This window comes from Mesoplodon densirostris, chromosome 2, assembly GCF_025265405.1.
Source record: "Mesoplodon densirostris isolate mMesDen1 chromosome 2, mMesDen1 primary haplotype, whole genome shotgun sequence".
Taxonomy (NCBI): domain Eukaryota; kingdom Metazoa; phylum Chordata; class Mammalia; order Artiodactyla; family Ziphiidae; genus Mesoplodon; species Mesoplodon densirostris.
The window spans coordinates 119,960,338-119,973,609 of record NC_082662.1 but is presented as its reverse complement, the minus strand read 5'-3'; the positions used below and the strand labels follow the sequence as shown (position 1 = coordinate 119,973,609).

Genomic DNA, 13,272 nt, shown 5'->3' with positions numbered 1-13,272 from the left:
AAACTCCCTGGGGATTGCTGCTGAGTCCTTTAGGAGGAAAGCCCAGTGATGCCACTGCCCACATATTTTGCTCAGTGGAGACAAGGACTTTGGTTTTCTCAGGGCCAGCCTAGGCTCAGCACAGACTCATAGACTTAGAATTTATCATGAAGTTCATTTACTTCCATGGGAAACAATGTAAAGTTACAAAAGTAAAAAAATTGCCAATTGAAGATTAAGAAGCAAAAATAGAACATCTGTTATCAATATTGCTAAGTTGATAATTGCATGTAGTTATATATGAGGATATCCCTATTAGGCAAATACACACTTATCTAGGGGAAAGGGCCTTCATGTATGTAACTTACCTCAACTTGTTCAGAAAAAAGTGTGTTTGTGTATGCATAAAGAGAGAGGGCATACATGATAAAGCAAATGGGATAAAATACTAACTATAGGTGAATCTAGGTAAAAGCTATATGTGTGTTTTTGTGTTATTTTTATTTTTGCAATGTTCTGTAAATTTTCAATTATTTCTAACCAAAAAGTAAATAAAAGATGACATGACAGTGTGAAGCATGTCATAATCTGGGTTGGGACAAAGTCCAGTAGTAGGACAGGGGAGAAATCCATCAGCTTTGCCTGTGGGTGGGCATGTCAGGGAAGGCTTCACAGAGAAGTTTCAGGAGAGACTTGAAGGATGCCGTCTTGACAGAGGTGTGTGAGGCACTGGAGCATCTGACTGAGGTGGGAGTAGGACAGGTTGCAGGGAAGAACTGTAAGGTCCCATCCATCCTGAAAGTCTGTTACAGAATGTAACACTGTATGTGCTCTGACCCAGCAGGGTTCCCCCTCCTCAGACGGTGAGTGTCACCAGTGTGACCAAGAGCACTGCTCCTTGCCCCTCCAGCCAGTCACACATTCCTTCTCATTGCCAGGGTTCAAGGCCCGGGGACCTTCAAGGGAAGGACTCCCGAGGGAGGGACCTGCAGCCTGAAGTGAGCAGGGCTCAGCAGGGCCCTCGTGGTTTGCTCTCCCCATAAAGGCTCAGCACTTCACCCACCTCAGGACTCTCTGCAGAGGCGGTAGCTCTGAGTCTCCACTTGGCTGGGAACTCTCAGCTCCTGGCATCTGTGAGGAAGGAAGGAGGGAGCTCTCCGTGCTGTGAGGAAGGTGTTTCTGAGTCTGAGACAAGATCCGAGTGTGTGGGGAGCCATGATGCCAGCTCAGGTCTGGTCTTGGTCTCAGAGATGGGGAGTTTCAGAGAAAGGAGCCCATGGCCCCTTAAGGATTTGTAGCATTGGATAGAGGTGGGGGCTATTCCAGGAGGTTCCAGAATGCTCAGAAGCCCATCACTTTCCATTTGAGGTTTCCTTACTCAGAAAGTTCAAAGAGCAAGGATGGAAGGAAAAGATGGACAAGCCTTTGACCTTGTGCATCTCCTTTCCCCTTAGGGGCCAGGGGCCAGATTCTGCCTCCTGCTGTTCCTCTCTTTGGCCAGCAGAGGGCCGAGTGCAGGTCAGTCACTCAGGAGCCGCAGTTTCTTCAGCTCACCTGAGGTGTGCAGTGGAGCAGAAGCAGTAGAGCCGGGCTGGATGCTGAGGTCCTGGGCCAGAGGGGAGTTATGAAGATGCAGAGAAGCACACTTTGCAGCCGACTTGAGATGTGGCCTGGGTGCTGACTGCTGGCCTCTTTGGGGTCTGGTCTGAAGCTAAGGCATGTCTTGGGGCTGCACTCTGTGCCTCTGTGTGGCTTAGGAGGCTCAGGGAGCCATGATAAAGACTGTGCTCCCTTCTAGCTACTCCTACTGCTATGGCCTTGGCCCGGGGATTCCCACAGGGAGCTGGGTGGTCAGAGCTGTGTCCAGGGAATATCCTTCTTTAGTCCCCATCCTCACGATTCCATCCTCACAGTAGGTGTAATGATAATTTTCACTTTTAATTAATTGAGCAGAAGAATGCAAGTGTTAAGCCTGTACTCGATTGTGGGTCAGCTAGTCATAGCAGAGAGGATCCTGACCTCTGGGGCCTCATAGCGCAGTGCTGAACTGGTGAAGTGGGCAGGGGCTGGGATCTGATGGCCAGGAAGGCTGCTGTCAGCAGTACCAGACTATTAATGAGAATTATCTTTGCATCCTCTAGCAGCGACCCATTCTCCTGAGACATTTTGGGAGAGCAAAACCTGTGCTTCTTTCCTGCCTAGAAGCATCAAGGAAATCAAAGAAAGTTGTGGTGAAGCAAGTGGTGAGTTATAAACCAACCCAGCATCCTCTCATTTGAGTCACCTTTAAGCTAAACGGACCCCAGTCATGGACAGCAAGAGGAGTGTGCCCAACACTCCTGTCTGCTCTGACTCCTGCTACAGCCAAGGAGATTTCCAGTGAGAATTTTGAGACTTTTTGGTCCGACCCAGGTGCAGCAGACATGATCTTCTGAACACAGAGAGAATGCAGTGTTCCTGGTGACAGGTGGTGGCCAGAGCAGTGATGAGTCTAAGATTTTCCCCTTCTTGTAAGCTAAAGAGTTAGCCTGCCACAGTTTCATAGATGCTGGCAGAAAATATGAAACTCCTGACAGTGAGACAAAGAAATTTATTATTCACATTCATAGCAGTAGCCAGAGGATCAGCATTTTCTTGTGCTGGTTCCCTGAGTCCCATCCCCACAGGGTGATGTGAAGAGGGCCAGGAAACATTTGCAGATTTAGTTTGTTTGCCAAGCAGCTCGTAAATTGGGTTTGTCAAGCAAATACAAACCTTTTCAGAGAAGATAGTTTATTCTCTTTGGGGCTGAGTATGAGGAGGAACTCTGCGCTTAGAGAATCTGAATCTTATATAAAGGGCTGAGACCATGACTACCCTTTACTCTTAGTTGAGAGGCTACATCTTGATGTAGACTTGAGATGTGGTTGGCTGCTGATTTCTGGCCTCTCCAGGCCAGAAGGAAGCACGATCCACTGAGAATTAATATCTCTGTCTTCTAAGGATGTTAGTGCTACAGAGTCTTTGAATATGTAGCATGGAACAAAGGCTGTCAGTGTCCCTGTTCATAGATGACCCATAGAGAATTGTACTCTAACAAATGGATATGTGTGGGAGCCTCTAGGATACATTTCTGACTTCCCAGGGTGTTTCTGGTTTTGGAGTCTGAGATGGACCCTGTGCTCACAGACACGGGCTCTCTAGGCTGGTTCCGTCCACAGATGGCCTGTATTTCCTCTACACTGAGAATGGCATCATCTACCAGGCCTTCTGTGCCATGACCTCTGGGGATGGCGGCTGGACCCTAGTGGCCAGTGTGCACGAGAACCACATTCCTGGGAAATGCACGGTAGGTGATCGCTGGTCGAGTCAGCAGGGCAGCAGGGCACACTGCCCAGAGGGTGACGGCAACTGGGCCAACACGTTTGGGTCTGTAGAGGCGTCCACCAGTGATACAAGGTTGGTGGCACTGACCACCCAGCTGGGAAAGGGTGGGGAGTGTGGCTGGAGCACAGCATGTGGAAGGGAGGGTGGGAGATGGGGATGAGGAGGTAGGGCTGGAGAAGAAGAAGGAAAAGAGTCCATGTCTTGAATCACGACTTTCTCCCCCCGGGTCTTTTTGGGCGGTGGGGCCTTACCGTCTGCTGGAGGGGGCAGGGGTCGGAGCGCTGCTGCCACCTGCCCCCCGGGAGCCCAGAGCTCTCAGCTGAACTGAGAACTGCATGTGTGGGTCTTTGGTTAGTGGGACCTCCTGGGCTGTTCAGGATCAGTGTGTGTGTGTTGCTCTGCAGAACCCTGGTTACTATGACATCCAGGCCCAGGACCTGGGCATGTGGCATGTGCCCAACAAGTCCCCCCTGCAGCACTGGAGGAACAGCTCCCTGCTGAGGTACCGCACCAACACTAGCTTCTTCCCGAATCTGGGACACAATCTGTTTGGACTCTACCAGGTGTATGGGGCTGCTGGCTGTTCACACTTCTTTTGGTGAACAGACAGCCAAATGTCTGGGGTGAGGAGTAAGTCTGCTCTGGGTTCCGTGTCACTAGCAGGTGCTTGTGCTTGGTGTTTCTTCCACCTGTGGGTCAGGTGAACTCATGTGCTACCGCTCTCAGGAATCTGAGCTGAGCACGGGATGAGGCCTATGAAGGAGGAGAGAGGGGATAGAGTGGGAGAAGGACAAGGGGCTTGAAGCTAGTTAGGAACCTAGCTATGGGGTGGTGGTGGGGGGAAGGAATCACTATTATTTAGACTGATTTCTGCATATTGACACCCGAAGGCTCTAAATCCCCAAATTCCCAATGTGGCAGCTTCTCTACTGTCCTCACACAACCTGTATCTTGGATCCCTGCAGAAATACCCAGTGAAGTTCGGATCAGGGAGCTGTCAGACTGACAATGGCCCAGCTATTCCTGTGGTCTATGACTTTGGTGATGTTGAGAAAACTGCATCTTAATACTCACCAGTTGGTCATTGTGAGTATCTGCTTCCAAAGCCCAGTCATCAATCCTTCCCTGCACTCTTGGGGAAAGTGTAAATAACAACAATTAACAATTGCTAGCATTTGTTGAACACGTACAATGTGCCAAACTCTTTTCTAGGAACTTGACATGGTTTTGTGTCATTTAATCATCATTAGAACACTATGAAGTTAGAATTACTATCCTCTCCAATTTATAGGATATAAACCCAGGCTTCTTAACCAATATCCTGTATGGCTCTTAAAATAGTAAAAACTAGGCTAATGTTCACAGGTGAGAACAACTTGCAAAGTGGCGAGAAAAATTTATTTTTGTTATGATGGATAGCTATTATTTTAAAGAAGATATTTTTTCAGCATAATAAAGCCACAGAATTTAAGTCTTTGGTAGGAAAACAAGAGCCATTACTTTTTACATTTACTATTTCAGTGAGAGCAGGTAATGGTAGGTAGGGCAAATAAAGTCATGGTAATTGGATGAGAAGTGTGCCAGCATAAACAGATGGCCACATCTGATCATTGCTTATTGCTGCTGGACCTCTGGAGATCTTCTTGCTGATCTTTCAGTGGAGTCTAATTTCTCCTATGAGCATTAGGCAGACAAGTGACCTCTTGTGAGCCCATGCCTTGGTCCTCTTTCCCCAGATGGAGGGAGGTTATCTTCTAGCCAAGTTCAGGGTCAGGATGTAGCAGCCACTGTCCACAGAGGTGCAGGGCTCTCTCCCCACAGCTTGGAGTGTTGAGCTGTAACCTGATCTGTTGGTGTAGGGAATCCCTGTGCTGGTGAAAGGGAAGCTGTTTCCAGTTCTTCCTTTGAATACTTGGCCCTTCTCTGCCTCTTCTTTTCCAGGGGAATTTGTTGCAGGATTTGTCCAGTTCAGGGTGTTTAATAATGAGAGAGCAGCCCAATGCCCCGTGTGCTGGGATGAGAGTCACGGGCTGCAACACTGAGCATGTGAGTTTATTTATTTATTTATTGGCTGTGTTGGGTCTTTGTTGCTGCACGCAGGGGCTTTCTCTAGTTGCGGCGAGCGGGGGCTACTCTTTGTGGCAGTATGTGGGCTTCTCATTGTGGTGGCTTCTCTTTGTTTTGGAGCACAGGCTCTAGGCACACGGGCTTCAGTAGTTGTGGCACGCAGGCTCAGCAGTTGTGGCTCGCGGGCTCTAGAGCACACACTCAGTAGTTGTGGCGCACGGGCTTAGTTGCTTTGTGGCATGTGGGATCTTCCCAGGCCAGGGCTCGAACCCGTGTCCCCTGCATTAGCAGGTGGATTCTTAACCACTGCGCCACCAGGGAAGTCCTGAGCATGTGATTTTTGACAAGATATACAGCCTGGTGTGTTTGTGTGTGTGTATGTGTGAGTGTGCACACCCACCCTATGGAGTACGTTGGTGTGTTTCTCCATGGCTTGCATTTTTACTTTTTTGCTGGTATTTTGTGGACATAATTTTTAAATTGTTACTATTATTTTTTAATTGAGATGTAATCAACATATAACATTATATAAGTTTCAGGTGTATAACATAATGATTCTATATATATATATATATATATATATATATATATATTTTTTTTTTTTTTGTGGTACGCGGGCCTCTCACCGTTGTGGCCTCTCCCGTTGCGGAGCACAGGCTCCGGGACGCGCAGGCTCAGCGGCCATGGCCCACGGGCCCAGCCACTCCGCAGCATGTGGGATCTTCCCGGACCGGGGCACGAACCTGTGTCCCCTGCATCGGCAGGCGGACTCTCAACCACTGAGCCACCAGGGAAGCCCTATATTTTTATATATTGTGAAATGATCACCATAATAAGTCTAGTCAGCACCCACCACCACACATAGTTACAAATTCTTTTTTCTTGTGATGAGAACTTTTAATATCTACTCTCTTAGTAACTTTTCAATTTACAATACAGTATTGTTAACTATAGTCACCAGTCTGTACTTTACATCCACAGGACTAATTTTATAACTGAAAGTTTGTACCTTTTGACCACTGGACATAATTTCCTGTATTGAAGTGCAATTTATCTGTATTCTCAGATATGATTAGTACTTTTATGCTGTGTTTAAAAATTATTTCCATATGCTGAGGTCATGAAGATATTCTCCACTATTCTTATTAACTTGTAGAAGCTTTATGTTTTTGTTGTTTTTCCAGTCTTGTAGAAGAGAGCACCATAAGGGTGGTGACTGGAGACTGCCTTTGAGGGAAATTTTGTAGCTGGAAGGGCAGGAGGAAGATGGAGTCAGAGCTATAAGAATAAGGGCATTCCCGCAGGGCCTTTTCCTTCCTTTCCTTCCTGTCAGTCTGAGAAATGTGACCCTGAAGTCAAGAACATCTTCACTTCCCCCATTAATTATCAGTTTGTCCATTTGTCAGTCAAAATGAGGCATCTGTGACCTTGTGGAAGGACCCCTAGTTTGTGATTCGGAAGACAATCCAAACATGTGTCAAACTCAAGTTTGACATAGCAGTGTGGAGGATATGGATTCAAGAGCAGGGAAATTAAGGGCAGGGAGGTCATGAGGCAGATGTAAAGGTGCAGATGTGAAATAATAAGGACCTGAGCCAGGGTGTTCTTGATAAAGTTGAATGAGCAAGGACAGATACATAGATGGTGGAATCAACCGTTCTTGATGACCAAATGAATATGGGGGATGGCAAGTGAAGGAGACTGAACATACTTCAGGTTTTTGTTTTGGGTGACTGGGTGCTATCAATTAAGATGGGTGACAAAATGAGGAATAGATTTAAGGGCAGCAAGAGAGAATTAGTTTGGTTTTGCTCAAGCAGAGTTTTAGATCTAGAGATACTTAGGTGGAGACATCCAAGTGGCGGCTGGATATGGAGTTTCAAGCACAGAAAATATCTGGCTGACCTCCGACATTTAGGAGTATCTTGACAATATATGATTATGCTGGTGCTAGCTAAAAGTCACGGGAGAAGATGAACCATCATCGGGGGAGTGAGGTGTGGACAGAGCCGTGAGGAATAGCATTTGGGGGATCGATCGAGGAAAAGAGGTGAGCTGAGGGGCCTGAGAATAAATATGAAGGAAGGTAGAAAGGAATTCAGGAAAGAGCATGATTTCAGAGTCCACTGGAGGGAGGGTTTTGTGTGGGGCCGTGGTCAAGGCCAAGTAGGATGAGGACCAAAGATTCCAGGGGATTCGACCATTAAGAGTTCACTGGTGTCCTAGCCAATCCCTCATTGTGTCTCTTTCCCCTGCCCCCCAGCACTGCATCGGCAGAGAAGGATTCTTCCCAGAGGCCAATCCCATGCAGTGTGGGGACTTCTCCTCCTTTGACCGGAATGGATATGGAGCTCACAGTGGTTACAGCTGCAGCCGGGAAACAACTGAGGCAGCTGTGCTCTTGTTCTACTGCTGAGAGCTGTGTGGTGTGAGACGTGGAACCCAACTCCTAAGCTCTGATACTCAGAGATGGAAAAACAGAATGTTAAGAAGGAGAGGAAGATAATAAATTACATCACATCGTGGTCCTAAGTTACTTTGAATTCTTTTTACAAATCGACTGAGACCTGGAGGGATGTTTTAAAATAATGCCTCTTATTCTGGTGATTTCTACTTTAGACGGTCTGAGTTTGGAACTTCAGGTCTCTGGTATCCCAGAACACAAGTTTGCCCCTCTTTCTAGGGAAACCCTGAGTGAGATTGAAGAGCAGGGGGAAATCTTTCTTGCTAAATTTCCTATCATACTGTTATTGTTTAATGAAATAAAGCCCTCAACATCAACATCTTAAGGAAGACAAGGTGACTATTATTTAGATTCAGTAGGAAAAAAGAATTAGAGGTCACAACTGTCCATTTCTTTTATTCCTCCTGCTTTGACAGTCGGGATAGTATCCTTAAAATGATTCTAGAGCAATTCCAACATGTGTGTTGGGGAGGGTTCTCACAGCACCAAGAAATTCACTGACGGCTAGCTGGATGTCCTACAACTCAACTCAATTTTGACCCAGTCTATCAGGAGACAATGTCAGATCCCCATGTGGAGGGCTCAGTCCTACAAGTCTGCCCCTGGAATCCCCCACTCCAAATGCCAGTTGCAAGTCCAGATTGTCACCTGTGCTTCTGACTGACTGGCTATAGATTGGAGGTTCCAATGAATCCTTTCTTGGGTTCAATTAATTTGCTAGAGTCGCTCAGAGAACTCAAAGAAACATTTTACTTACTAGGTGATCAGTTTATTATAAAAGGGTATAACCCAGGAACAGCCAGATGGAATAGATGCTTGGGGCCAGTATGGCTGAAGGGCACAGAGCTTCCTTGCCCACTCTGAGCATGGCATTTTCCCCCAATCTCCACATATTCACCAACCCAGAAGCTCTCCAAACCCTATCCTTTGGATTTTTATAGAGGGTTCATTACACATGCATGAATGATTAAATCATTGCCCAGGGCAATTGGTTAAACCTGCCACTTCTCTCCAGGAGGGTCAGGGTAGGTGGGACTGAAAGTTTCAACCCTCTCATCACAAGGCTGATTCTAACTTCGTTAATATAACTGAAGGCACCCCTCCTTTTTTTTCTCTGATCCCTTAGGTATTGTTAAGTGTTTTAGGAGCTCTTTGCCAGAAACAGGATGAAGGCCAAATTTATTATTCATATTGTGATTCACAACATCATGCTCCCCAAGGATGGATGTGAATGGCAAGGTCTGGGCTCCCATCTTCTGTTGCTTATTCAAAAGGGGAGCCAAAGGTTCCAGTGAGGTCTCAGTGTTTCATCTGTGGAAACAGGAAGCTGATGACAGCAGTCCTGGCCTGTGAGCAGATCAATCTTTTTACAGTTTTGCTCAAAATGCAAATCTGATCATAACATTCCCCACCTCCCATCACCATACTTTTTCTTTATTGCTCCTGTGGATTAGGGCAGTGGTTCTCAAATAGGGTGGGAGGTGGGTGGTATCTCTTCTCAGGTAGGGCAGCCAGATTTAGCAAATAAAAACACAGGAGACCCACTTACATTTTAATTTCAGATAAACAGTGAATAATGTTTTTAGTATAAATGTGTCTCCTGCAATATTTTTCTGGTGACCCTACCCCAGGGAACATTTGGGAATATCTGGAGACATTTTCATGACTGGTAGGTGATGTGTGGGTGGGAGAAGTACTACTGGATAGAGGCCAGGGGTGCTGTGAAACACCTTCCATTGCACAGGACTCCTCCCCCAAATGGAGAATCATGTGATCTGAAATGTCAGTAGTGCTGTGGTTGAGAAACCCTGGATAGAGGACTTTGTCTTTACTATTTTTTTTTAAAGCAATTTTCACAAAGGTCAGTTTCATTATTGGTGGTTAGTACATTTAACAGTTAAATAGATTTAAATAATTCAAGGTGACTGCATGACTGCAGCATTGGTAACTAGACAGATAACCAATTTAAGCAGAAGCCAGCTAACATGAAATTGCCTACACATTTAAAATACAGTTCTTATTTAGATGGTCTTTTGTTTTGATCACTGGGGGTCAGGAGAGGGGGAGTGAAGCCTACTGTCAAAGGGGAAATGTATTCAGGCCAAACCTTCTGATATCTCTTCCCAGAAGTTTCTACAGCTGGATTCTCCCCCAACCCCAGAGAAAGCCCAGGTTCATGGCTTCCAGCAGTAATGTTCTTCCTGTTTACCAGAACAGACAGTGTCAGCTTCACACCAGGCACAGAGGCTGAATGTAGCCCATTCCAAGTGAACTACAATTGTTGACTTTTGCAGAAACAGAAGCAGTGGGATCCAACTGATATTTAGCTGCAATGCCCAAATGAGTGCAGCCGGTACCTAATATCCAAGCAAGATTCACCCAAGTGTCAAGATCTTCACATCCTTTCTGATTAAATTGATCCTCCAAATTCTGTCCCCAGAATCACTGGCATAGTATGCAGCTGGAAGTCCCCAGTCCTGTAGGGCACTGCAAATTTATTCCTTTTCACCTTTTTTTTTTTTTTTACATCTTTATTGGAGTATAATTGCTTTACAATGGTGTGTTAGTTTCTGCTTTATAACAAAGTGAATCAGTTATACATATACATATGTTCCCACATCTCTTCCCTCTTGCGTCTCCCTCCCTCCCACCCTCCCTATCCCACCCCTCTAGGTGGTCACAAAGCACCAAGCTGATCTCCCTGTGCTATGCTGCTGCTTCCCACTAGCTATCTATTTTAGGTTTGGTAGTGTATATGTCCATGCCACTCTTTCGCTTTGTCACAGCTTACTTTTTCCCCTCCCCATATCTTCTAGTCTATTCTCTAGTAGGTCTGTGTCTTTATTCCTGTCTTGCCCCTAGGTTCTTCATGACATTTTTTTCCCTTAAATTCCATATATATGTGTTAGCATACGGTATTTGTCTTTCTCTTTCTGACTTACTTCACTCTGTATGACAGACTCTAGGTCCATCCACCTCATTGCAAATAGCTCAATTTCATTTCTTTTTATGGCTGAGTAATATTCCATTGTATATATGTGCCACATCTTCTTTATCCATTCATCCGATGATGGACACTTAGGTTGTTTCCATCTCTGGGCTATTGTAAATAGAGCTGCAATGAACATTTTGGTACATGACTCTTTTTGAATTATGGTTTTTTCAGGGTATATGCCCAGTAGTGGGATTGCTGGGTCATATGGTAGTTCTATTTGTAGTTTTTTAAGGAACCTCCATACTGTTCTCCATAGTGGCTGTACCAATTCACATTCCCACCAGCAGTGCAAGAGTGTTCCCTTTTCTCCACACCTTCTCCAGCATTTATTGTTTCTAGATTTTTTGATGATGGCCATTCTGACTGGTGTGAGATGATATCTCATTGTAGTTTTGATTTGCATTTCTCTAATGATTAATGATGTAGAGCATTCTTTCATGTGTTTGTAGGCAGTCTGTATATCTTCTTTGGAGAAATGTCTATTTAGGTCTTCTGCCCATTTTTGGATTGGGTTGTTTGTTTTTTTTGCTATTGAGCTGCATGAACTGCTTGTATATTTTGGAGATTAATCCTTTGTCAGTTGCTTCATTTGCAAATATTTTCTCCCATTCTGAGGGTTGTCTTTTGGTCTTGTTTATGGTTTCCTTTGCTGTGCAAAAGCTTTGAAGTTTCATTAGGTCCCATTTGTTTATTTTTGTTTTTATTTTCATTTCTCTAGGAGGTGGGTCAAAAAGGATTTTGCTGTGATTTATGTCATAGAGTGTTCTGCCTGTGTTTTCCTCTAATGAAAGAAATTAAAGATGATACAAATAGATGGAGAGATGTACCATGTTCTTGGATTGGAAGAATCAATATTGTGAAAATGACTCTACTACCCAAAGCAATCTACAGATTCAATGCAATCCCTATCAAACTACCACTGGCATTTTTCACAGAACTAGAACAAAAAATTTCACAATTTGTATGGAAACACAAAAGACCCCGAATAGCCAAAGCAATCTTGAGAACGAAAAACGGAGCTGGAGGAATAAGGCTCCCTGACTTCAGACTATACTACAAAGCTACAGTAAACAAGACAGTATGGTACTGGCACAAAAACAGAAATATAGATCAATGGAACAGGATAGAAAGCCCAGAGATAAACCCACGCACATACGGTCACCTTATCTTTGATAAAGGAGGCAGGAATGTACAGTGGAAAAAGGACAGCGTCTTCAATAAGTGGTGCTGGGAAAACTGGACAGGTACATGTAAAAGTATGAGATTAGATCACTCCCTAACACCATACACAAAAATAAGCTCAAAATGGATTAAAGACCTAAATGTAAGGCCAGAAACTATCCTTTTCAGCTTTGATTTGGCACTGTCCCAGGTCATGGGCTGGTACCCAGCAAGCTAGCCACCACAGTCAAAGACAGCTGAACCACTGGTTGCAGGTCCAGAAAAACCCAAGTCAACATCACAACCAAGGTTTATACACTCCCTCTTGTAAAAAGACTTGATTTTGCCATTTTCCTTTACCATGTTAGTGTGAGAAGGTAGTACCAAATCTTATAATCAAACCTTGAAAAATCTCGCCCTCATTTGTAATTTAATTCTGCTCCCAGCGTGTTATCAGTGTTCCTTTGTTCTGTGCTAGATCATATAGTATATGTATTAGGTCTCCAAGGTCCCAGGAAATTGACCTGTGTCCGTATTAGATGATCCAGATGTTGAAAATTTTGTGTCAGTGCGATTTTGTTTTCATATCCAGACAACCCCAAAACAAATCCTTCACTGAAAATATCTCTGGCAGATTTGCCAAGGTCAGCCCATGACAGAGCCCATGATAAAGGAATACACATTGTTCACACACTCCATGGCAAGACTGTGAGAAGAGGTGCCCTGTTTTTTCCTGAGGGGAGAACTGCAGCCACAGCTGAGGCCACTGCACTTGCTCTGGGTTGGGCGGCAGCTGTCCTGGCTAGAGGGTGAAATAAAAGCCCTGTGCTTGTTCTTGGCTAAACCTGATTTGTATGGTACTTGGTCAACTCCTGTTAATGTACAGTTGATCCCTGAACAATGTGTGGGTTGTGAAGACCAACACTTTGCACAGTCTAAAATCCACATATAACTTATAGTTTGTCATCTGTACCCATAGTTTTGCCATATCTGTGGTTTCTGTGTTTGTGGTCGCAGATTCAAAGAACCATTAATTGTGTAGCACTGTGTTATTTACTATTGAAAAAAAACCCACGTGTAAGTGGACCAGCACAGTTCAAACCCACTTTGTTCAAGTGTCAACTGTATTTGCTTTTTTCTAGTATCTTCTCTTTTTTTCACCTCCCTAATAAATCTTTGTTCCTTACTACCTCGTTCCTGATTTTCCTTCCTGCTCTTTTATACCTTCTTTCTCTACTCA

General features: G+C 44.8%; 1 protein-coding gene and 1 pseudogene across 1 annotated transcript; one reads left to right on the top strand and one right to left on the bottom strand.

Annotated features, from left to right (window-relative positions):
* The first annotated feature begins 1,197 nt into the window (after positions 1-1,197).
* Positions 1,198-7,828, top strand: ITLN1 (intelectin 1). The gene is given in 9 exon segments (XM_060077657.1): positions 1,198-1,209; positions 1,434-1,497; positions 2,121-2,222; positions 3,180-3,421; positions 3,750-3,908; positions 4,311-4,431; positions 5,287-5,342; positions 5,344-5,391; positions 7,676-7,828. Coding segments are annotated over 9 exon segments (957 nt in total).
* A 2,090-nt stretch (positions 7,829-9,918) lies between these two features.
* On the bottom strand, positions 9,919-12,715 carry LOC132503820 (voltage-dependent anion-selective channel protein 2-like; annotated as a pseudogene).
* Positions 12,716-13,272: the final 557 nt, after the last annotated feature.